Source organism: Sturnira hondurensis, unplaced genomic scaffold (genome assembly GCF_014824575.4).
Source record: "Sturnira hondurensis isolate 20B ecotype Veracruz unplaced genomic scaffold, ASM1482457v3 Scaffold0020601, whole genome shotgun sequence".
Taxonomy (NCBI): Eukaryota; Metazoa; Chordata; class Mammalia; order Chiroptera; family Phyllostomidae; genus Sturnira; species Sturnira hondurensis.
The window spans coordinates 3799879-3825862 of NW_028093232.1; the positions used below are offsets into that span (position 1 = coordinate 3799879).

At 41.8% G+C, this 25984-nt stretch overlaps 1 protein-coding gene and 1 pseudogene across 3 annotated transcripts in view; both read left to right on the top strand.

The window, feature by feature from the left end:
* PYM1 (PYM1 exon junction complex associated factor) overlaps nucleotides 1–21873 on the top strand; it is a 28104-nt gene extending 6231 nt beyond the window's left edge. The window contains exons 1-4 of one of the 3 annotated variants that reach the window (XM_037029988.1): nucleotides 1042–1430; nucleotides 1789–1920; nucleotides 20033–20126; nucleotides 20971–21873. In XM_037029988.1, coding sequence (XP_036885883.1) covers nucleotides 1334–1430; nucleotides 1789–1920; nucleotides 20033–20126; nucleotides 20971–21451 — 804 coding nt within the window. In that variant the 5' untranslated portion in view covers nucleotides 1042–1333 and the 3' untranslated portion in view covers nucleotides 21452–21873. Of the gene's footprint in view, nucleotides 1–1041; nucleotides 1431–1788; nucleotides 1921–20032; nucleotides 20127–20970 lie in introns of those variants that run through there. The other 2 variants (XM_037029989.1, XM_037029990.1) reach the window with 2 other exon arrangements.
* LOC118976037 (uncharacterized) lies at nucleotides 18121–18240 on the top strand (annotated as a pseudogene).
* Nucleotides 21874–25984: the final 4111 nt, after the last annotated feature.

Sequence of the window (25984 nt, forward strand, 5' to 3'; positions counted from 1 at the left end):
GAAAAAACAACAGCCTTGTTCTCCACAGCCTCATCTTTCCTCTCTTCCTCCTCAGGGTGGGGGGCCACATCCGGGGCCCAGGGCTGGGTCCAAGGCAGGTCTGCTAGGTAGACAACTAAGTTTCACTTCCTGTCAACCCCAGAGCTGAGGCAGGATGTCTGAGGGCATCGTAGAGGCCCTAGGGTTGGGTAGTCAACAGGCGCCACTTTAGGATTGATTCCCTCTTGCAGAACCGTCCATGGAGCAGCCCACTAGAGTCAGTACTTGTACTCCTCAGGTAGTGTCGTACAGTCAAGACCAATGCATCCCTTTAGTTTTTAGGGGTTTCATCCCACACCCTCTCCTCTAATCATTAGGCTAAGGACAGGATGCTAGACCTGGCAGGGCTCAAGCACAATTGGTGAAAGAGTAGGGGTTTAAAATGGCAGTTACAACAATTGCAGTAACTGTATATTTAACACAAATGAGTTTTTATAGTCTTTTTGAGAGCTTCTGAAATGGGCCTCTGCTGAAAGTCAGGGAGGTGGAGCACAGGAAGGCAAGTTGTTACCCCAGAACACTTCTGAAGCTTCATTTCAAAGTCTTAGGGTGTTCCTAGTCAGCCATTGACCTAAGTTTTTTGTTTTTTAAGTGGGGCACACAACCTAGTATTAGAGGTGGTCACCAGCATTTGCCTTCTCCCTGGTTCTGGCGCTACTGTTGGAAATTAACCTACACCGATTTAGGGTATTTGGAGGAAAGTAAAAGGGTTGCTAAGGGAAAAGCAATACGGAATTGGGGGAGGGCAGAAGTGACACCTGAGGAGAGGAACCTGGAGCCGGCCCCTCCCAAGCCGCAGGGGAAACGAGTTTAGCAGGATTTAGCCCTGAAGGAACAAGAGGTGAAGAAAAGTACGGGGGAGGGAGAACATTTGGGTTCGTATAAAGAAAAGGTAGAAGGCGGGGCAGGGCTGCAAAAGGTGTGACCGTATGAGCCGGGCGGGATTACAGGCGAGTTCTCCCCCTTTCAATCCCCAGAGCCCAGAGACTTGGAAGAGGTTAATTACAATACGAACTGGATCCGCCCAGAAACCTTCGCCCTGCCCTTTGACCCTGGGGCTCAGCCGGAGGAGGCTCCCGGGGTCGAAGGCCAGAACAAACTTAAGCCATCAGCTCTTCGGCACTTGAACCTCCGGGGCCGCCCCAGGGGGTAGGGTCTGGCCAAGGCTGCCCGTCCTACTCCGCCGGCCGCCGCCTCCGCCGCGGAAGCCGCCGTCAACCCTGAGGCTGCTCAGACAAGTCACCGACCGGCAGTGCCCTCCCCCTTTTCTCGCGGGTCTCTATCCTGCGAGTTGATGCAGGGTGGCCGAAGGCAGTTGGCACAGGATTTCGACTGCCTACCTCCTGCGAGAATTGGGGGCCTTCCATTAGCCCCACAACACGTGTGCCCCAGTACGTTCCTGGAGTTTGCGTGACCGGCTCCATGTCCTCAAGCCGTCCTGGGACTTGGGCGCAGACCAGGGACAGAATATTATTATTTTCCTTATTTATTAGGTCCCTGTTTGGGGTTGCAGGTGGGCCTTGCTCCCTTTTCCCTCGCAGGTCCTGGGCGGAGGGAGTGCCTGCGAGGAGAGGCCTATGCCTCAGAATTCTCTCTGCTCCCAGAGGACTGCTGTACACGCAGCAGGCGCTAAATAATGGTTATCAGTGGCAGCAAAAGAGCACACTGCTTTTATTTTACTAAAGTCTTAAGTTTCTACCCTCTTCCTTCTCCACCTTCGTCCATGAAATTGTGTCCTTTCCCTTTAAGGCGAAAATGGTGGCTTGCTACGATCTGGACTCCACTTCCGGTGGGGAGGGGGGCGGGACCCCAGCCCGCTCACGCCGGAAGTGGTTTGCGTTTTCAAGATGGCGACTCCCTATGTAACTGACGAGACCGGCGGTGAGTGCGGGAGGCGCGGAGCCGCTTTTCCCCGGGCTCTCGGGGCAGGGGTTCGGACTTGGAAAGGGGTTTGTGCCCCGCCCATCCCGGGGCCCCTCCTTTGCCCCGCCCTCCGGACCGCCTTCCCCATTCATTCTCTCCTTTGGGGTGTCACCTGCGCCCCCTTCTGGTCTCGAGTTTAGGGGGTCTCTGCTTCCGGTCACCCAAACCCTGGGGTCCTTAGTGCTGGCTGGCCCTACTCCAGGACCCTCACGGGTCTTTTATGTTTTCTCTAGCAGTTGAAGCTCCACTATCTCCTTTGGGTTCGCCAGCCTTCGGGGGTCCCACACTGTTAGTTCCCTCCAATTCCTGCCCTCCCCTTCCTGCTCTCCCCTTCATCCCCTCCCCCACTCTGCCCTATCCCAGCCACGTTTTAATTCTTTTTCTTGAAGCTGTATCTGTAGAAGATCTCTTCATTGCTACATAGTGCTTTTTCCATTCTCCTTCATCTTCACTGTCGGGTCACAGGTCCACAGGTGTAAAGGGACGAGGATCTTAATATAACTCTAAGGTTGAGTTTTCTTCTTAATGGCCCAACCCTTCTTCTCTACTTTCTCAGTTGATAGTGATAGGAGTTGAGAGATCTAATGTGGAAGGAGGCAAACCAGGAATGTGTCTAGTGCCTTCTCAAGCCCTCTGACAAGCTGATAGAACCTACTATTCCTTCTGGCTAGAGAAGACTTTCCAGTCTTGCTGATTGAGATGCTGAAGTGTCTGCTGTGTATGTGAGCTTTATGTGTTGAAAACTGAAAATTAAGATTTTTAAAAAATATTTTATTTATTTATTTTTAGAGAGAGGGGAGGGGAAGGAGAAAGTGGGAGAGAAACATCAATGTGTGGTTGCCTCTTATGTATCCCCTATTGGGGATCTGGCCTGCAACCCAGGCATGTGCCCTGACTGGGAATTGAACCAGCAACCCTTTGCTTCACAGGCCCACACTCAATCCACTGAGCTACACCAGCCAGGGCGAAAATCAAGATTTTCATTGTGATTTTGTCCCCTCCTAATTTTCTCATCTTTAGAAAAAAAATATCATAGCATAGTGATATCTACTCATTGACAAGTGAATAAGGTAATATATGTGAAAGCAATTTATGAAATGCTGTGCAAGGCAAGATATTACTGTTTGAGTTTTTTCTTTGGCCCTTACTGTGTATGTGGAGTCTTCTGTAAAGTATTGTGCTTGTGCTTTGGTACATATAGTCTGTTTTAAAATGTGCCATTTATGCTTCTTGCTTTGCTGCTTTTCATGTTCTTTACATCCCAACCACTACTCCTATGGTGTCTAATGACAACCTAGGTATCTGCTACCTCTCTCCAACCTCACATTTCAAAGTGGTCCAACATCTCTTCACTTAGTAGGTCCTTCCTCAACTACTTTAAAAAGATTTTTAGAATTTAAAGATTTTATTTTATTTTTAGAGACAGGGGAAGGGAAGGAGAAAGAGAGGGAGAGAAATATCAGTGTGTGGTTGCCTCTCATGTGCCCTCGCTGGGGGGACCTGGCCTGCAACCCAAACATGTGTCCTAACAGGGAATTGAACCGGTGACCCTTTGGTTCACAGCCCATGCTCACTCAGTCCACTGAGCTACACCAGTCAGGGCTCAATTAGTTTCTTTTAATGCGTGGTTTGAAAATACTACTCAAGTTTCCACTATACTTCTCTTTATTCTTTTTTTCTAAATATTTTATGTATTTATCTTTATAGGGGAAGGGCAGGAGAGAGGGAGAGAAATACCAATGTATGGTCGCCTCTCGTGCGTCCCCTGCTGGGAACTGGCCTGCAACCCAGGCACATGCCCTGACTGGGAATTGAACCTCAATCCTTTGGTTCACAGGCCTGCCTTCAAGCCACTGAGCTACACCAGCCAGGGTCCCTTCTCTTTATTCTTAACTGTTTTCTTAAACTGTTGTAATGAAAATCCAGATAACACATCTCACCCTACTCTCCCATCAAGGGGTATCTTCTCTTCTCTATGTCCATTTGGAGGAAAGGAAGAAATCACATTGTGTTTTTGCTTTCTCTTCCTACTTCCAGATTATTGATTCACCACTATCACACTAAACCTCATGGAAGGTATTGCCATGCAATTATAGCATTTTCTTTAAATCTTCAGGGCCATCATCACTTTTTTCTCCACTCTGTTTCTTGTTCTCATTCTCAGTATCTCCAGCACCTTTGGGATACTCTGATGTTACAGTTACTCAGCATGATACCATTGACTCTCTGTTGTATTTTCAAACTAGCTACATATCAGAGTCACTAAAACTTGGATCTCACCTATGATACAGCTTCCCCTTCTGGTGCTCCTTTCACTTATTTTAGCCTCCTTACCAGTCAGTTTTTCACCACCTCACATCCATGGAATCAGTGTTTTGCCCTCCTTAAGTTCCCTGCTTTTTAAAAAAATATATTTTATTTATTTGTTTTAGAGGGGAAGGGAAGGAGAGAAATATCAATGTATGGTTGCCTCTCATGAGTCCCCTGCTGGGAACTGGCCTGCAACCCAGGCATGTGCCCTGACTGGGATCGTGTGGTTCGCAGGCCCGCGCTCAATCCACTGAGCTACACCAGCCAGGGCAAGTTCCCTGCTTCTTGACCTTTCCCATTTCATTGAATCTGTCATTACCTTCATAGCTGTTTTGATGCTGCCCTTGGCTAGACCTCTGTAACCAGCCGCTTTCATCATTGCTTACTTCGTTTTGATTTTCTATACTAAGCAAGCACTTACATTATCTTGAGTCACACCCATCAACTGTTTTCTTGGCTTCTGCTTCTAGGCCACAACATATGGCTAGAGAAAAAGCACAGAAGCTAGCAGATGCAGTATAATGTAACTTAATGTTAACTTCTGCCAAGATCACAGCTTCTCTCCAATGCTTTTTTTGAAAAAGGTTTTATTTATTTATTTTTAGAGAGAGGGGAAGGGAGGGAGAAAGAGAGGAAAAGAAACATTGATTGGTTGCCTCTCCTACACACCCCTGCTGAAGACCAAACCCACAACCCAGGCAAGTGCCCTGACTAGGAAGCCACTGGCAACCTTTCGTTTTGTAGAATGACACCCAACCAACTAAGCCATGACAGGGGTCAGGGCTCCAATTCTTTTTTCTTGGTTTGCTTACATTCTATCATGGCTATTTCCCCCACTTTTTCTTTCTTTTTTTTTAGGTAATATAGAGCTTTATTGGGGTTTGTGCACCTGGGCAAAGTTCCCCGGTCCACATAGTGGGGTCAGGGAAGTCGCCCTCCTCCACCTTTTCTGCCTCTATGTAGCTCCCTATTAATTATCCTTTTTGTGGCAGATGCCCTCACTTTCCATTTCATCAAAGAATCAAGGCCCATCATTTCTGTTTCTTTCCACAACTTGATTTCTCGACTATCAGGTCTATACATTACTATTTCTACTTATTGTCCGCTTATTTGATCCTTAACTCTTACAATTTTTATTTCTAGCACTGGCTTCTCCTGAGTTGCCAATTCCCTTTTCTAATTGTTTGGTAAATAGCTTTCATTCATGGATATGCTCTCACAACACCTCAAGTACAACCTGACCAAAATCAGTATCAGTTTTTTTTTCCTTCTTTTTTTTAAAGATTTTATTTATTTATATTTAGAGGGGAAGGGAAGGACAGAGGGAGAGAAATATCAATGTATGGTTGCTTCTTGTGCATCCCCTGCCGGGAACTGGCCTGCAACTCAGGCATGTGCCTTGACCGGGAATCGAACCTCCATCATCTGGTTCGAAGGCCTGCGCTCAATCCACTGAGCCACACCAGCCAGGGCCCTTATTTCTTTTTAAAGGCACCATTATTCTAGCCAACCCAAGATCAGCTTTTTTTTTTTTTTTTTTTTGCATTATTTCTCTCCTTTCTTTCTCTCCTTAATGTTTTAAATAAATTTTGTTTTTGAAAACATTTTCAGCCCAGGCTGGTGTAACTCAGTGGATTGAGCACAGGCCTAGGAACCAAACAACCAAGGTTCGATTCCCAGTCAGGGCACATGCCTGGGTTGCAGGCCAGTTCCCAGCAGGGGATGCATGAGAGGCAACCATACATTGATATTTCTCTCCGTCATTCCTTCCCTTCCCCTATAAAAATAAATAAATAAAATCTTTAAAAATTTTTCAGATTTAAAGAAATACCTTACACTCTCCTGTTATTAACATCTTACATCAGTATGGTATTGTTATTGCAGTTAACGAGCCAATATTGATATATTAGTATTAATTAAAGTTCATACATTATTCAGATTTCTGTACTTTTTACCTAATTTTTTTTCTGTTCCAGGATCCCATCCAGGACATCACATTACATTAGTTTTCATGTCTCCTTAAGCTCCTATATTGGCTGTGACAATTTCTCACGCTTTCCTTGTTTTTGATGACCTTGACAGTTTTGAGGAGTACTGGTCAGGTATTTTGTAGGATGCCCTCTACTGGAATTTATCTGATGTTTTTCTCATAATTAGACTGGGGTTATGTGCTTTTTGGGGGGATCATCCATTGAGGTAAAGTGACATTTTTATCATATCAAGGGTAAATAGTGTTATAATGATGTTTTACTGTTGATATTGATCATGGTCACCTAGCTAAGGTACTGTTTGTAAGGTTTCTCCACTGTTAAAGTTACTCTTTTTCCCTCTTCTTTCCACACTGTATTCATTAGAAGAAAGGCACTGTTCATAGCCCATACTTTTAAAAAAAATTTAAATTTATTGATTGGAGATAGAGGAATTTGGGGAGGGGGAAGAGAGAGAGAAACATGGATTTGTTGTTCCACTTATTTGTGCATTCATTGATTGATTTTTTTTTTAAATCCTCACCTGAGGACATTTTTTTTTCATTGCTTTTAGAGAAAGGAAGGGTTGCCTTCTATACGTGCCCTAATTGCGGATCAAACCTGTAACCTTTTGGTTTACGGGATGACACTCCAACCAAATGTGCCACACTGGCCAGGGCTTCATTGGTTGATTCTTGTATGTGCCCTGACTGGGGATCGAACTGCAACCTTGGCTTATAGGGCTATGCTGTAACCAACTGAATTACCTGGTCAGGACCTATTTCTTTCCCTTCCTAAGAAAAACTTTCATTTATAGTAAACATTCAATATTATATTAGTTTCAGGTGTAGAGTATAGTGATTAGACATTTATATAACTTGAAAAGTGATCCCCCAATAATTCTTGTACCCATCTGACACCATATATAATTTTTACAATATTATTGACTATATTCCCTAAACTGTACTTTTAATCCCGTGACTATTGTGAAATTGTCAATTTGTACTTTTTAATCCGTTCACCTTTTTCACCCAGTCCACAAACTTCCCATCTGGAAACTATGTTTTTTCTCCATATTTATGAGTTCATTTCTGGTTTGTTTATTTATTTTTTACATTCCATGTGGAATCTAAAAAGTGAAATCATATGGTATTTGTCTTCGTCTAGCTTATTTCACTTAGCATAATACCCTTTAGATCCATCCATGTTGTCACAAATGGTAAGATTTCATTATTTTTTATGGCTGAGTAATATTCCATTGTATACCTGTACCATGCCTTCTTTATCCATCCCTCTTTTGATTGGAGCATTTAATCCATTTAAATTTAAAGTGATTATTGAGCCCTGGCTAGTATGGCTCAGTGGTTTGAGCACCAGCTTGAAAACCCAAAGGTGCCCAGTTTGATTCCCAGTTAGGGCACATGCCTGGGTTGTGGGCCAGGTTGTGGGCGTGTGAGAGGCAAGAGATTGCACATTGATGTTTCTTTTTCTCTCTTTCTCTCTCCTTTCCCCTCTCTAAAAATAAATAAATAAAATCTAAAAAATATATTACTTTAAAGATTTTACTTATTTATTTCTAGAGAAAGGGGATGGAAGAGAGGGAAAGAAACATTGATGTGTGAGAAATACATTGATTAGTTGCCTCTCGCATGCCCCCAACTGGGGACCTGGCCCACAACCCAGGCATGTGCCTCAACTGGGAATCGAACCAGTGATCTTTTGGTTTACAGGCTGGCACTCAATGCACTAAACCACACCAGCCAGAGCTAAAGTAATTATTGGTAAGTATGTAGTTATTGCCATTTTATTGATTGTTTTCTGATTGTTTTCATTCTCTACCTCTCTTGTATGTTGATGACTTTCTGTAATGTTGTGTTTGGATTCCTTTCTCTTTGTTTCTTGTCTATGTTATGTAGATTTTGGTTTGTGGTTATGGTGTGCTTCATATGTATTAAGCTATGTTTATAGCACTCTGTTTCGAGTTGGTTGCTTAAGTTTGAAAGGTACTGAAATCACTACTATTTTTACTCACCCCATCCATGCTTATATTTTTGTTGTTATTTTTTACTTCTTTTATGTGAATGTGTGTGTATATATCTTTTAATTTATTGCTGTAATTACACATGATCTTCCTACTCACACCTTTTAACTTTTGTACTAGGTTTAGTGTTGGTTGATCCACTGCTTTTACTGTGTTTGCCTTTGTCAGTGAAATTTTTTCTTTGATATTTTCTTACTCGTGTTTTTTTCTTCTTCTTTCTTGTTCCATCTCCTCCCTCCCCCTCCCCCTTCTTTTTTCTTCTTTTTGTCCCTTTAACATTTCTTGTAATACTGGTTTGGTGATGCTGAACTCCTTCAGCTTTTTTTTGTCTGAGATCAATGCCCACATTTGAAGAGTGGAGAGCTTTGCTCCCTTCTTTAAGGATGGATAATTTACATGCATTATTTGGAAGAATTCTGCATGTGAGATTTATCTCTTCTCTCCCACGTATTTATTCAGTCATTTAATATTTATATCAGTATGGACCTTGGGTTATAATACAGTATTGTTTTACTTATTGTATTGCTCAAAAGTTCCCACTTTGGACATGGGGAGCTCTTTTAGTTGGCCCTGTGTCCCTTTGGCATAGCCCATCAGTGTAAGTGTGTGTTTTTGTTGTTTTAGTTCTCTCTTACTTTCTGGCGCTAGAATATACTCCAGGGTTATCTTTTTAATTTTTACTCCAATAGTAGAATCGGACACTTCTCCAAGGAAACCTTGTTCCTTTCATTGGTGGATGATATAAGAAACCAAAATTAGCATTTACTGCTATTGGGATACGGTTTTGAGTCATATACTCTTCTTTTGCTCCTTGTCCCACATACGTACCTGTTGTCATAATATTCTTTTAATCTCACTGCCATTATCCTATTCCATCTTCAATACTTGTTGGCTATATGGCTTTGGAAATCTAAGCATTAGGTTTCTTAGCAGTGAAATGGGAATAACTCCTAAAGATAGGATTTTAAAAAATTTATTTTATTGTATTTTTCTATTACATTATAGGATTATTATTATTATTAAAGATTTTATTTATTTATCTTTATAGGGTAAGGGAAGGGGAGAGGGAGAGAAATATCAATGTATGGTTGCCTCTCGTGTATCCCCCACTGGGAACTGGCCTGCAACCCAGGCATGTGCCCTGACTGGGAATCGAACCTCGGTTGTTTGGTTCACAGGCCCACACTCAATCCATTGAGCTACACCAGCCAGGGCAGGATTATTTTTGTTACTGTTTATGCAATTTCAGTTCTCGCTTTTTCTCCTTTTCCCATCTCCACCCAGCCTAAATATAGGATTACTGTAAGAATTAAAATTTAAATGAAATAATGTACATGCCCGGCACATAGAAAGTGCCCAACATATGTAATTATTACTGTAATTATTACTGTTATCTAAGGATTATTATTTGGGTTAGAAGAAATTATGTATGTGAAGTGTCACACTTCACATACATAATTGTGTCCAAACATAGTACTTGGATCATTCTAAGTACCAGACAAAATAATACTTTCCTTTATCCTAAAAATATTGCTGTGATCACCTAAATTCATTCACCCAGAGTCCACTGTTAAATTTGTCATGTATCCTTCTGATCTTTTTTCCCATGCATTTTAAAAACACTTTTGAATCAGATGGTACACACATTTTTATATCTTGCCTTTTTACTTAATCTTATGACTAATATTTTTCTTGCTATTAGAAACTCTGTAAACATCTTTCATAATACTAGCAGAATGTTTTATTGTTTGGACATATCCTCTCTTACCTTTCTTTTGTCATTGGACTTTAGATTATTTCCAGAATTTTTATTATAAGAACTCTATCAATATTTTTGTGTATAAGCCCTGGCTGATGTAGCTCAGTGGATTGAGCTCGGGCCTGCGAACCACACGATCGCGGTTCGATTCCCAGTCAGGGCACACGTCTGGGTTGCAGGCCAGTTCCCTGCAGGGGACTCACAAGAGGCAACCATACATTGATACTTCTCTCCTTCTTTCCTTCCCTTCCCCTCTAAAGACAAATAAATAAAAATTTTAAAAAAACAAACCCTCCTTCATAGCCCTGGCTGGTGTGGCTCAGTGTATTGAGCGCCTGCCCACCTGATGGCCAGTTCGATTCTCTGTCAGGGGTGGGTTGCGAGCCTGGTCCTCATCTGGAGCACCTGTGACAGGCAATCGATGTTTCTCTCACACATTGATGTTTCCCTCTCTTTCTCCCTCCTTTCTCCTCTCTCTAAAAATAAATAAATAAAAATCTTAAAAAAAGAACTGAGTTCAAATTGCAGGTGCCTTTGTGATCTTGGACATGTTAGCCTCTTGAAGACTGTTTCCTCAGCTGTAGATGATAAAATGTACCCATTGTCTACATTCAGTAAGGTAATGTAGGTAAAGTTCTTGTAGCTATTTATTAAAGTAGCTGCTTATTAATAAATACTCTTTCCTAATTATGCTTAACATACTGTATGTTTGCCATTGCTATAGTTTTGCTTGTTATTCCCTAGAATTCCCTTTCCCTTTTCTCTGCCTGCAGAAATAATGAGGCACTGATTTGTTGTTGTTGTTATTACTACTACCTAGTCTTTAGGATCAAGATTTTTATGATTTTTTAAAAAATATATCCTTGGCTGGTATGGCTCAGTGTATTGAGTGCCAGCCTGTGAACCAAAGGGTTGCTGGTTCCATTCCCAGTCAGGGCCCATGCCTGGGTTGCAGGCCAGGTCCTCAGTAGGGGGCACACGAGAGGCAACCACACACTGATGTTTCTCTCCCTCTCTTTCCCCCTCCCTTCCCCTCTTTAAAAGTAAAATAAATCTTATACATGTATACTTTTTTAATTTTAATATTTTTGGATTTTGTTTATTTTTCAGAGAGAAGGGAGGGAGGGAGCAATAGAGGGAGAGAAACATTGGTTGCCTCTCTCACGTCCCCACCTGGGGACTCAGCCTGTAACCCTGGCATGTGCCCCAATTGGGAATCAAACCTGTGACCTTTCAGTTTGCAGGCTGGCACTCAATCCACTGAGCCACACCAGCCAAGACAGATTTTTATGATTTTATGTCACTTTTCCCTCATTAAACAGGGTGTGATCATTTATTCTGTTTAAATCTCTATCAGTATGTATCATTGTCTCTTAGAATACTTAAGATATTTATATTTTTATCTTGTTTGCCTGACTTACCTACCCCCCCTGACTTAAACTGTAAATTTCTTGAAAGTGGGACCATTTTACTGGCTCCCTGTAGCACTTTGTGTAGTGCTTTTCTTCAGGGGGCTTTCAGCAATTTGTTGTGCTTAATTAATTTTAGTCCAGCTTCTCTGCTTTTCTGAGGCAATAATCTTGGAAATATCTAGAGATTTCCAAATTGGCAAAGTCTTTCCCTTAATCTCTCTGCAGTACTTACAACTGTTAATCAACTGCCCCTACTTAAAACTCTTGGTCTTCACGGCATAGCGTAGGACTTGTTTCCTAGAGTAATTTTCTGTTGTTGCTGACACCATTTCTTACTTCAGGAAAATGATCCATGACCATTTTTCCTGGTCATTCCTCCAAATTGGATCTTTTTATATTTCTCTGTGTTAGAAATTACACCTGGGACTCACAGTTGTTGGCCCTGTGATCATCCTCAAGCTCAGATCTGTGACCCAGATCTCCTTTCTTACTTGAAGCAGATCCCGGGGAACCTTTTTTTAAAGATTTTATTTTATTTTTTAGAGAGGGGTAGGGAGAGAAACATCGATGTGTGGTTGCCTCCTGCATGCCCCCCAGTAGGGACCTGGCCCCCAACCCAAGCATGTACCCTGACTGGGAATCAAACCAGCGACCCCTGGGTTCCCAGGCCAGTGCTCAAATCCACTGAGCCACACCAGCCAGGGCGGATTCAGCAAACCTTTAACAGTCCTTTCCACCTAACCCTTTGGCGTTCTCCCCAGGCCTTGTTGTGTTGTGTCTTCACCATCTTGCTGTCCCTGAACACAGAGCCCTTTTAGTTTTAGGAAGCAGATTGAGGATTAAAAACAGCAGATATGGGGAAATAACAAAGCTTATAAAAGTGTTATACTAAAAGTCTCTAATCTGTAGTTTCTGGAAAATCTTGGTAATCTGCCCTTGGATTTTATTTTTAGGGGTAAGAATCACCAAACCTCTTCCTTCTCTTTGACTTTACCTTTGGATACCATCAAGGCCAGAAAGTGGAATCTGGATAATATAAGTGTTATTTTGTGACAATAGGTTATGTGTATCTCTGAGGGCTTTCAGTTAGGGTGACCATTCAAAAAGCTTCTGCCTTTTTGAAAGAAGATTATTTATTTTAGAGAGCTGGGAAGGGAGGGAGAAAGAGGGAGAGAAACATCAATATGTGAGAAATAAATGTATTGGTTTTGCCTCTTGCTCACCCCCACCTGGGGACCTTGCCTGCCACCCAGGCATATGCCCTGACCAGGAATCAAACCTGTGATGTTTTGATTTGCAAGCTGGTGCTCAATCCACTGAGCCACACCAGCCAGGGCTACCCTTTCTTTCCTCACATCCCATCTTTACTAGCCTTAAGGCTTCAACTGTAATCTCTGGGCAATTTACTTAAATATATGTTTCTTATCAGTGTCCTTTTTTCCTTAATTCTATGTATACATACACTGCCTGTCTGGAATAGAATCAGTTATTTTCACAAAATTTTCTTCTCAGGACTTTTTTTTGTATAGTTTTTATTCTCCAAGTTTTCCACATTCAAAAGTGATATTGTAATTAGTTTATTTGTGTTCTCACTACCTTTCTTTCTCACTAGAATGTATGCTGCTAGGAAGCTAGACCCTTGCCTATTTTATTCATTGTTGTATCTCTAGGTCCTGTTACAGTATAAGTGCTCAATAAACATTTAAAATCCATGCGTGAATAAATGTTATTACCGCATACCCCACTTCCCACAGGTATGTTGTGAAAAAATAAGAATACATGTGGAAATCACCAAATTAAATCCACAGTAGCACCATCTCACTTATTTCCTCTCACTCAAATCTTGGCCGCCTTCAGGTCTTGTTGACTTGTTCCTCATGATGAATTTTTCCTTCCTTTTCCTTTCAGCACCCATACAGAGCATCTAAATCAAGTCTTCTTGCATTGTGGCTATTACCTCTGCTTTTTTTTCTACCTTTAGTTTATGTTACATATTTTCAGGTTAATCTTAAAACATGGCTTTATGATGATCTGTACTCCCCATTAGCCTTCAGTGTTCTCCCACAATTGGAAGCTCAAGTCCAAAGTCAAGAGGAGACTGGATACCTTTCATCTTCTAATTTACCTCTAGTCTCTTTTCCCATTACATATGCTTTTTGCCCAAAAATATCCTGGATTCTTACTGTTCCCTAAAATGATACATACATTTATTTGTTCATTAATTTTGAATTGATTACAGTCTTTTGTGGACCAAATCCTTTGCTTCAAAGATCAAAGACAAAGCTTCTGCTCTCAAGCAAACAATTATGTTAAACATTTAGAGAATGATAAAGGCCAAAACAGAGGCTCTGGTGCACAAAGGGCAGCTTTTAACCTGTCTTGGGGTAGGTACATCAGGGAAGACTTCACTGAGTAGTTTATACTAGAACTTGACCTTTAAAGACCAATAGGAATGAACTAACATATGATTCAAGGAAAGTCTATTCCAGGCCAAAGCCAAAGCAAAAAGGCGTAAAAAATAGAGACACCCCCAGGTGGGATTTGTGAATATTTCAGTAGCTGGAGCAGATAGTATGAGTAACTGTGTACTATGAGGCTAGAGACTGGGTCATGAAATCCTTTTGTGTGTGGTTCCATTTTCCATGTACATATTCTGAGGACGACAGGAATCCAGGAAAAATTTTGAGTAGGAGTGTGGCTAGTCCGATTTGTCTCTTTGCTTATGTTGTCCCAAATGCCTGAAATACTTCCTTCTCCTTTCCTCATAGCCAAGCCCCAAGCCTCCTGCCTAAATCCTGCTCACCTCCCAAAGATCACCACAGATGCTGTGTTCTCCTTAAAGTCCTTGTAACTCACCTGGTCAAAAGTAATTTCACTCTCCTTTGTGTACCCATTCTCCAAGGTGTTTAGGTTTAAAACCTGAAATAAGATATTTTGAAAACCTATAATATAACAACAATAATGGGAATTTTAAAAAAATGTAATCTAATCCTAACAAATTTTCATATTGCACATTTTTTCCTAAACTTATAAATATGTATCTTGTTAAAATAAATAAATAAAATAAACTTACAAGTATGCATGACAATTAAAACCATGGTGTATATATATATAATTATGTTTTATATCACATGATTTAAATTTTTAATCATTTTAATGGGTGTATTATAAATCATTCCTGTATGGCTGGATATGAAGTTTAAGTTTTAGCTGTCTATAGGTAATGCCATTTTTATATGATTCCCATTTTTTGTTTTTGTTTTTTCTGTTGGAACTATTTATGCTAAATTCTCAAGATTGTGATAACTAAAAGTCTTTTATATTATCTCTGACTTTAACCTACTAACCTTTATCCTTCCCCCAATCACTGAATTACCAAGTATTGTTGCTTCTTTGATAACATACTTGGGATCAATCTCTTCCTTCCATTCTCACTATTCCTGCCAATTCTGTCCCTCATGCCAGGATTATTGCAATCTTTTTTTCCTAACTGATTTCCCCAGCCTCCAAAGTTTTTTCTCTCTTTTTTTAAATCTCCACCTGAAGGTATGTTTATTGATTTTTAGATAGAGAAGAAAGGAGAAAGAGAGAAACATCGGTGTGAGGGAAGGGATCAAACCTGCAACCTAGGTATATGCCCTGACCAGGAATGGAACCCACAACCTTTTGGTGTATGAGATGATGCTCCGACCAACTGAGTCACTTGGCCAGGGCTCCGATGTGTTCCCGTTCCAATTCACTGTCTCATCATGCCAGATTAATTGTAGCTAAAGCACTGATTTGGGAAAAAAGATTAATTCATTTGACAGATACTTAGTGAATGCATACTGTGTGGCCAGATACTAAATCCCTTAATTGGCACTTTCAGGAGTAAACATTCTCCCCTCAATTACTCTACACCCGCCCTCTGACCCAGCCAAACTGGTTTATTCAACATCTCCTGAACATTCTATCTACATTCCTGTGTCTGAATTTCTGTTTAGAATGAGCTTCTGTTTAGAATCCATTCTTCTTTTCCTTTTCACAATTTTTGATTCTTTCTTCAAAGCCCCACCCAGTCTCAGCCCGCCCTCCCTGAAGCCTCTCAGCCTTTTTCATTCCTCAGTTTCTACCTTTGTCTAAGCTGTCACAGCTAAGCAAACAATATCTTCATTCTCTTACATTCACAAGATAAAACTCTGAGTTCCTTCACCTTGTTTTTAAGGCTTTCTAAGATGTGGCCCCACTTTTTACTTCCAGCCTGTCTTCCTATTAGTCCCTAATGTGAACTGCATGATGCCCTGGACTACTCTACTTTCGGTTCTATAAATGCCCCCTGCTGTCCGCACATCCACACCTTTCTTTGCTCATGTTGTTCTTTCTCCCATCCCCTCTAGCTGTCAAATTTTATCTATTTTCTTTAACACATTTTTTAATTTTTAATTTATTAGTGATATTTGTATTTTGAACATGAAAACCAAATCATGTAACAATGTATAGTACATATGTGGGGCCCATATACTTAAAAAAACAGAGCCCTGGATGGTGTGCTCAGTGAATTGAGTGCCGGCCTGCAAACTGAAAGGTTGCCGGTTCAGTTCCGATCAGGACAAGTGCCTGGGTTGCGGGCCAGGTCCCTAGTTGGGGGTGTGCAACTGACCAATGTATCTCTCACACATCAGTATTTCTCTCCCTCTCCTGCCTCCCTCCCCTCTCTCTAAAAAAATAAATGGAATCTTAAAAAAGTAATACAGGATACATACATATATATGGGCAAGTGTAGGTTTACAGTTGTTCAATGGAACAAGACATGCAGCTTATGATTATTACAGTAGCTTTATTAACTCTGTATTTTGAGTACTCCCAACTGTAAGCCGACTTTTGCCACGTGCTGGTGTGTGTGTATTTGTTGTTAATGGTTTCTGCCACCTCTTCTTTCAGGTTATGTCTCTTAAGGAAACTAGCATTAAAGGTTTGGCGTCTTGGTATATACCCTTCCGCGTCTCTTTCCCCTAACACAGACTGGACTTTTAAATGCTGCACCTTGACCCAACAAGAATGGGGGCATAGCCCTGCTGGTATGGCTCAGTGATTGAGTGCTGGCCAGCAAATCAAGGGGTCGCTGGTTGGATTCTCAGTCTAGGGCACACGCCTGGGTTGTGTGCCAGGACCCGGTGGTGGGCATACAAAAGGCAGCCACACATTGTTTCTCTCCCTTTTTTCTACCTCTGTCTAAAAATAAATAAAATTTAAAAAAAAAGAAACAAAAAGAATGGGGGCATAGCCCTGGCTGGGTTGCGTAGTTGGTTTGAGCAAAGGCCCATACACCAAAAGCTCCTCCACCCAGAGCACATACCTGGGTTGCAGGTTTATCTCTGGTTGGGGCATGTGTGGGAGGCAGCCAATAAGTGCTCTTCTCTTACATTGATGTTCCTCTGCCCCACCCTGCAAAGGCAATAAACCTGTCCTCTGGTAAGGAGTTTTAAAAAAAATGGAGCCCTGGCTGGTGTAGCTCAGTGGTTTGAGTGCAGGCCTCTGAACCAGACAATCGTGGTTCGATTCCCAGTCAGGGCACATTCCTGGGTTGCAGGCCAGTTCCCAGCAGGGGATGCACAAGAAGCAACCATACATTGATGTTTCTCTTCCTCTCCCCTTCCCCTCTAAAGATAAATAAATAAAATATTTTTTAAAAAATGGGAATGTACTCTGCACTAGGGTTCTCAAAATGTCCAGGACACTTGGGGGGTTTCCTAAGACCCTTTCTGGAGGTATGCAAGTGTAACTATTTTCATTATACACTAAGATATTATTTGCCTATTTGCTGGGTTGACATTTTCACTGATACGCAAAAGCAGAGGTGGGTAAACTGTGGACGCTTAGCACCAATGAAATTAGCGGCACCAGCTACACAGTGCATTCTTCACTGCCATATACTCACAGTAAATGTCAACTTTACACCTAATCCTTGGCGATGCAATAAATGTTATTTTGGTTAAACCCTGGCCCTTGAGCCCTGTCTGGCGTAGCTCAGTGGATTGAGTGCGGGCCTGCAAACCACAAGATCACAGTTCGATTCCCAGTCCGCACATGCCTGGGTTGCAGGCCAGTTCCCAGCAGGGGACTCACGAGAGGCAACCATACATTGATATTTCTCTCCTCCTCTCCTTCCCTTCCCCTCTAGAGATAGATAAATAAAATCTTTTAAAAAATAAAAATAAATAAAATCTTTTAAAAAAATAAACCCTGGCCCTTGAATACACATTTTTATTATTTTTCCTAGTTTTATTGAAATACAATTGACACATAACGTGTAAGTTTAAGGTATACAATGTGGTAATTTGATATTTGCGTATATCGTGAAACCACAATAAGTTAACAACATCCTTCATAGGGTTACTGCTTTGTTACAATGAGAACACTAAAGCTGCATTCTCATGGCAGATTTCAAATATACAACACAGCTTTGTTAACTATAGCCACCGTGCTGTATGCTAGGTCCCTGGAACCTGGAACTTATTCACCTTGCTTGTTTTTCTTTTCATTTCCTTCATCTTATAACTGAAAGTCATGCGTCTTTTTAATGTTCTCTGTGGACTAACTGGGAAGTAAACATGAAACTTTCTGCTGCACACTGAAGACTGTGTCTCAAGGAAAAGCGCTGGTGGAACTGTCCTAGGCTAAAGCTGAATCAGCTTTGCGCAGTGGCAGCATCGTGGCCAATGAGGTTTATCCGAGGCCCAATTATTGCTAATTGAAAGCTAAATAAGCTTCCTTTTCATAGAACAACTTTTTTGAAATCCTCACCTGAGGATATGTTCATTTATTTTAGAGAAAGGGATGAAGGGAGAGAGAAAGAGAAACATCCGTCAGTTGCCTCTGAAACCACTTTGACCAGAGATCGAACCTGCAGCCTGTTGGTGTACACGAAGATGCTCCAACCAACGGAGCCACCCAGCCAGGGCCACTGTTACTTTTTTTTTAAGATTTGTTTGTTTATTTTTAGAGAGGGGGGTGAAGGGAGGGAGAGAGAGGGAGGGAAACAACAATGGGTCACCTCTGGAGCCCAGGCCTACAACCCAGACATGTGCTCTGACTGGAAATCGGACTGGCGACCCTTTGCTTTGTGCCATGACACCCAACGAATGGAGCCACACCAGTCAGGGCCAGCATTTTTAACTTGAAAGAACCACTGACAAACTGGTAATTCAGACCTGGGTATCTAATAAGCATTTTCCTGAAAATGAAGGAAATGATCCTGTTATTTGAAGGAAAACAACTGACAATATTGTTACCAATGATAATGTTCAGGCCTTCAAGTGAACATTAGAATTTTGGAAAACTTGTATCTGCCACTGTGAGCTTGACAGCTTCCAATAAAGACTTTTCTGTGATATTAACACACGATTCTTTATATTGCATAGTTAAATGTATAATATAAGAGTAGGGGGGAATCCTGAAATAAAATATATTGAAGGTCACTACCCATTTTTCAATTTTTCACTTAGTGTACCGTGAACACCATTCAGGTCAGTGCATTTACATGTAAAATACTTTTTTTTAAAGATTTTATTTACTTTTTAGAGAGGGGAAAGGAGGGAGAAAGAAAGGGAGAGAAACAGCAGTGTGTGGTTGCCTCTCATGTGCCCTCTACTGGGGACCTGGCCTGCAACCCAGGCATGTGCCCTGACTGGGAATTGAACCCGTGACCCTTTGGTTCACAGGCTGGCACTCAATCCACTGAGTCACGCCAGCCAGGGCTAAAACTCTTTTATTTTATTAATTTATTTTTAAAGAGGGAAAGGAAAGGAGAAAGGGAGAGAAACAGCGATGCAAAAAAGAAACATTCATTGGTTGCTTCTTGCAAGCCCCCAACTGGGGACCTGACCTGCAACCCAGGCATATGTTGACCGGGAATCAAACTAGCAACCTTTTGCTTTGCGCAACGATGCCCCCAACTCATGGAGCCACACCAGTCAGGGCACATCTAAAATTCTTTTCCATAGCAGCATGGTGTTCCATCATGTAGATGAGCAACATCTATTCATTCATCTATATATTGATGGCCATTCAAGTTGCTTTCATCTTTTTGTTAAATAATGCAGGAACAAATATTCTTTATATATGTCCTTGTGCACTGATGCTTTTATATTTATAGTATGGATTCCTAAAAGTTGGCCTGTTTTTCATGATCCATCTTAGTAAAACTTTCCCTTATAACATCTGTGTAGTCATTTCCCCTTGGTTTTTCTCCTTTTTAGCCTCTTAAATCATTCACTGTGTTTTGATGTTCCCATGCTATGGTCTTGTTTTTGTTTTTGTTTTTTTTAAACTCTTCCTCTCTGCCTATCTTGTCTCACCAACTAGATTATAAAAATAGAAACTCACTGAGGGCAAGGATAGCGTGTTATGCAGTGTACAGGCACCCACTAAATAATAATAATCACAGCAGGACTGAGGGTTGCTATGAGAAAAGGATACCTACCTTAATGCTTCCTTTTAGTGGCCAGATGGGTGCTGAGGGAAGCCGCGCACATTCGTGTATTCTTTCAATGGGAACTATTTGAAAATTAGAGTAATTCTCAACTGAATTCTCTCATTTCAGGCAAGTACATCGCCTCAACACAGAGACCTGACGGGACCTGGCGCAAGCAGCGGAGGGTGAAAGAAGGCTATGTGCCCCAGGAGGAGGTCCCTGTGTGCGTGGTTAGGCATGAGGAAGGGGTGTTTAATGGGGTCCTTACAGAAAGAACACGCATGCCTATGAGTTCAGGAAGAATCTCCTGATGCCCCCAAACCCCAGGAAATGAAGGAGGGGAACACTGTCTGAGAAGGAAGAGGAGGGTTGACTAGTCCTGTTCCTACAGCCTCTGTCCATCAGGGCCTGCAAAACAGAAAAGTTAGGGAGGGACCAAGGGAGAAGGAGGAGGCAGAAAGGCAAAAAGTATAAAGAGATTTAGAATGCTATGAAAAGGGCTCTCCCTGGCTGGTGTGGCTCTGGGTCGGGTGTCCTCCTGCAAAGTAAAGGGTACCTAGTTCGATTCCTAGTCAGAGCACATGCCTGAGTTTCAGGCCAGTTTCCAGATTGGGGGCCTTTGAGAGGCAACCAATCTATGTTTCCTTCACACATTGATGTTTCTCTCTCTTCCGTCCCCTCTCTCTAAAAATAAATAAATAAAATATTTAAAAAAGAAAAGAAAGTGGAAGGTGGGGGGGTGGGTAAGGCAGGGGAGAGTAATGGGGGGGGGGAAATGGAGACAACTGTAATTGAACAACAATTAACTTTTTTTTTTTTTTTAGAAAAAGGGAAAAGGGCTTAAGACCCTTGCTAGGTAGCTCAGTTGCTTAGAACATCCTACTGATAGACAAGGTTGCAGTTTGGTCCTTGGTCAGGGCACATACAGGAATCAACCAATGAATGCATCAATAAATGGAACAACAAATCAGTTTTTCTCTCTCACTCTCAAATCAATAAATAAAAAATTTTAAATAAAAAGGCTCAAAAGTGATTGTTTAACTGTTGGCATCTCCTGTTCCCTGCAGATATGAGAACAAGTATGTGAAATTTTTCAAGAGTAAACCAGAACTGCCCCCAGGGTTGAGCCCTGAGGCCACTGCTCCTATCACCCCAAGGTCTGAAGGTGGTGAACCAGGCCTTTCCAAAGCAGCTAAACGCAACCTGAAGCGGAAGGAGAAGAGGCGGCAGCAGCAAGAGAAAGGGGAGGCAGAGGCCTTGAGCAGGACTCTGGATAAATTGTCTCTGGGAGAGACAGCTCAACTCCCTAGTGCTTCACAGAGCTCCCGCGCAGTCCCTACAGCTGCCTCTGACCAGCCTGACTCAGCTGCCACCACTGAGAAGGCAAAGAAGATAAAGAACCTAAAGAAGAAGCTTCGGCAGGTGGAAGAGTTGCAGCAACGGATCCAGGCTGGGGAAATCAGCCAGCCCAGCAAAGAGCAGCTGGAGAAGCTAGCGAGGAGGAGGGTGTTGGAGGAGGAGCTAGAAGACTTGGAGCTAGGCCTGTGATGCTTTTGGGGAATAGGGAATGGACTGCAGAACAAACCATGGGGCTCTCTGGGTCCTGGGGAATACGGGCAGCGGTCAGGAGGGGTATCTCCCCATACTGGCTTACCTCCACCTCTCATGGACCAATTCTGTCCACCAGAGCCTAGCCTCCCTTGTTCCTTCCGTTTTCTTCCAAACTCCTATTTTTGGACTTTCCCCCCTCCTATTCCCAGTGTTCAAAAATCTCAGTGTTCCTTTGCTGCTGATTTGGGTGTCTTGTTCAAAAGAAAATTGGGTGGGTGGGAATCTCGAAGAACTGAGGTTGAGGGTAAGGGGAGTACACTCAAGTCTTGGAGTCTTGGTTCCTTTTCACAGTGTTTATGAGTTATTTCCCCTCCATCCCTGACCTCTTTTTTTTTTTTTAAGAACAGAATAAACAAGTAGACAAATTGTTGAGCTTTGCCTCTTTCTTTTTAGTTTCTAGCAGGTGTTTTATCTCCTTTAACTTGGCACAGGAAGAGAGGTTTTGGAAGTAATAATTCCTTTTAATTTTTAATGACCAAATTGGCAACACTGATTTATGTATGTTTGTTCAGATTTAAGTGAAAAGAAATTAGTGTTATAATAAAATGAAACTTAGAACAAATTTCATTTGACATGTTAATTTGCATGTGTCATCACTGTTGCATAGCAATGGGGTCTTTGCACTGCCCCTGCTGTTTCCTTCTAAAATAATCAACCTTCACAGCTTCACTGGGGCAGCTGATCTGAAATTTTACCTTATCAGATGCCACACCAAATAGCATTGTGGGGCAAACTATTGATATAGGGAAAAGAATTTACAGCTAATAACAGCTGTCACTTAATTTTTGCATATCCTCTGATTTCTAGACCCTCACCTGTCATCATCTTCCTTTCTAGTCAGCTGCTGGTGCAGAAACCAACAGAGGGGGAAGTCAGCTGTAATAACCTATTTCAGGAATTCAAAGTTTTTAGCCCGACTCGAAAGGTCCCACCCAATCTGGCCTCCTTTCTTGCCATTCCTCAACTAGTCAACTCTCTTATCCTTTGGATCTCAGCTCTAATGTTGCCCTCAAACACAAATTTAGGTGCTTCTCTCTCAACATTTATTTGTTTTTAGAGATGGGAGGAGGGAGAAAGAGGGAGAGAAACATCAAACATTGGTGTGTGAGAATCCACCAGTTGCCTGTCTCAGGCCCCCAATGGGAACCTGGCCCATAACCCAGGCATGCGCCCTGACTGGGAATCAGACCAGCAACCTTTTGGTTTGCAGGCTGGTGCTCAATCCACTGAGCCCCACCAGCCAGGGCTGGGTGCCTCTCTTGCTTCCTTATCACCCCACACTTACCTTTGTAGTATGTGTATTGCATTATGTTATCATGCATGTGTACTTGTTAGCCCTCTGCCTCATTAAATCATGTGTGCCTCAAGCCCTGGGACTGTGTCATTGCATCCCAGTGCCCAATATACTAAATTATCAAATATTTGACTACATGAATGAGGCCAGAAGGCACACGGAGAAACACAAGAGGAGGATAATTTGTGCCTTGCACAAGTGAGCAGTTAGTGAGGACTTGACTGCGTATGTCAGTGTGAGACTGAAAGCCTGAGCTCCCACATGTAGGAACTCTAAACAATTATAAGGATTTTATAAACAACATTCAATAGGCTTATATGTGGGTGTTGGATGCCTTGTAAGTTTAGATATTTTAGAGGAATCTATACTTTAAAAACCAATAGTAAAATAAATAAATAAATAAATAAATAAATAAATAAATAAAAACCAATAGTAAGACATTATTTGCTTTACAAATTGGCTCACTTCAGTGAACCTTTTAATTTCCTGGATATTTAGTGGTTTAATTAAAGTTTGTTTTGATATTTGTGGGGCTCTGTCAGTCATTGTGCCTGTTGGAAGGGATGCAGTTACAAGTATGTTATGGAACCTTCATTTAAGAAAGCTATTAAGTCATGCAAATCACAGATTAAGTGGTGACAGATTTAATTAAGTTCTATGGTAGAGCTATCACCAATGTGTTGAGGGAGAGCTAAGAAATACACTATTTTGATTTGGGGGGTGGAGAGGCTTAATATGGAGTTGGATTCTGAAGAAGACCATGACTTGCATCTCAAGAAAGTCAGGGAGGGGAGAGCAGTATGTAAAAGGCTAAAAGGTATGCATGAATTTGCTTTCAATATTTCAAGACCATGTTTCCTTACATAAAATCAGTGTTAATCACCTCCTATAAGACAAAAATTTACATGTAAGCCAGTGTTTTTTTACATGTCAGTAATGATCCCTGACCCATATGGCTCAGTTGGTTATAACATAGTCCCGTAAACCAAAGTGTTGCAGGTTCAATTCCCAGTCAGGGCACATGCCTGGGTTGTGAGTTCGGCCCCCGATCAGGGGTGTGTGCGAGAAGCAACAGATCCATGCTTTTCTTTCCCATTGATATTTCTCTCCCTTATCTTTCTCTCTGACTTCCCCTCCCTCTAAAAATAAATAAATAAAGTCTTACAAAATAAAAATGGTTAATGAAGTGATTTAGAAAGTTGTGACCAGCACTGGCTAGTGTAGTTCAGTGGATTGAGCATGGGCCTGTGAAGCAAAGGGTCGCCAGTTTGATTCCCAGTCAGGGCACATGACTGGGTTGCAGGCCAGGTCCCCAATAGGGGACATATGAGAGGCAACCACACATTCATGTTTCCCACTCTTTCTCCTTCCCTTCCCCTCTCTCTAAAAATAAATAAATAAAATATTTTTAAAAAGAAAGTTGTGGGCCCTGGCTGGTGTAGCTCAGTGGATTGAGCGTGGGCCTGCGAACCAGACAATCGCGGCTCGATTCCCAGTCAGGGCACATGCCTGGGTTGCAGGCTGGTTCCTTGCAGGCTAACTACCAGCAGGGGACGCACAAAAGGCAACCATACATTGATGTTTCTCTCCCTCTCTCCTTCCCCTCTAAAGATAAATAAATAAAATCTTTAAAAAATAATAATAATAAATAAATAAAAAGAAAGTTGTGACCAGTAAACAGCAGACACTGATGCTTAATAAGGGAATATATATATATATATATAGTAGTATATATTGTATGCATATTATATTATGTTTATTATGCATAGTTAGAATGTAAGAAATATTCCTTACATTGCTTTGCAGGAAAATAATCTTGAAAACCACTAATAAAATCACTACTGAGGGGCTGACACATCACACACTCTCCTGGTCTCTATGTTTGGGATGGGTGGGCTGGAAGGATATTAGATTAATTATTTCTTCAATAGACCCTTGTAACTTATGGCAAAGTACATTAGCTTCTGGCTTCCTTTTTACTCCTGAAGCTATATTACTATTTATTTGGAATTTCCTCCTTGAAGATGATTCCCTTCTAATGTGTAATTGGCAAAGATTCTTGGGATCTAGAGGTGAGTTACCACCTGGTCATTCCTGATCTAGGACTGGTCATTCACTCTCAGGGGCTCAGAGCCCATGTGTTAGTTTTCTACAGTTAGTCCACTAGGTGGTACTGTGAGGGGCCAATATCTGAAAGTTTTCTTGTCCCTCAACTACAGCTTGTTTTGAGATTAGCAGATAGGTCTATCAGTTAGAAAATCTTTTCAGGCTCCCAGGTGTTCCAGGGGAGAGTACCTAGATATCCCTCCCCTTCCCTTACAAAAGACTAGGTTATTTGTAAGACTATCACCTAGTCTTAAAAATTGAGGAGGACAGAGAATCTGGGATTCAGAAAGTACAATTTTTGGTTAGTATAGTCTTCTCTCAAAAGAGATCAGGAATGCTTTTCGTTCTTCCTTGGAGTTCACAGAAGATGTTGAGCTACAGTGGAAGCGATGGTCATACTCCAAAATGAATAACTGAGTGAGTGGCGGTTATGGAATTGGCTGAGACGAGGAGAGAGGGGATGTTAAAGGGTCTCTTCTTTGGGAAAGCAACAAGTCACGGAGTCTCATTTAATTCAGCAAACACTTTTCAAGAGCCCTCTGTAGGACATGGAAATACAAAGTTGAATACATTTTGGTACCTCCTTTCTAGAATCTCAAGAGAAATAAAGAGGTAAACACTCAATAATACAGTATGACAAACAACTCTACTGGGGTCAGACACAGGGTGCTTGTAGCAGCAGAGAAGGGATCCCGATGTCAGCTGAGGGGTGGATGGGGAGAGGTGGTGGTGATCAGGGAAGGCTTTCCAGAGGAGCTGACCCCTGGGCTGAGGCTGAGCCTAGAGGAATGGATAGGAGCCCTCCAACATCCTAGAAATCTACAAGGTTCTGCTGTCTTTGTCTCCCCTAGTGACTTCACTTACTCCTGTGATTTCAATAATTACCTCTGTGCTAATAACTTCCAATCTTCCTCTAGCCCAGTCATCTCTAGAACCTGCCCATCCAGTATCTCCTGTTTGGGTGTTAGGGCTTCAAATTCAATTAGTCTAAAGCCAGACACTGAAAGAGGCCAGGCTAATGATTTCTATGGTAATCACATAATTTTTATCCATATTTATTATTCAGGTGG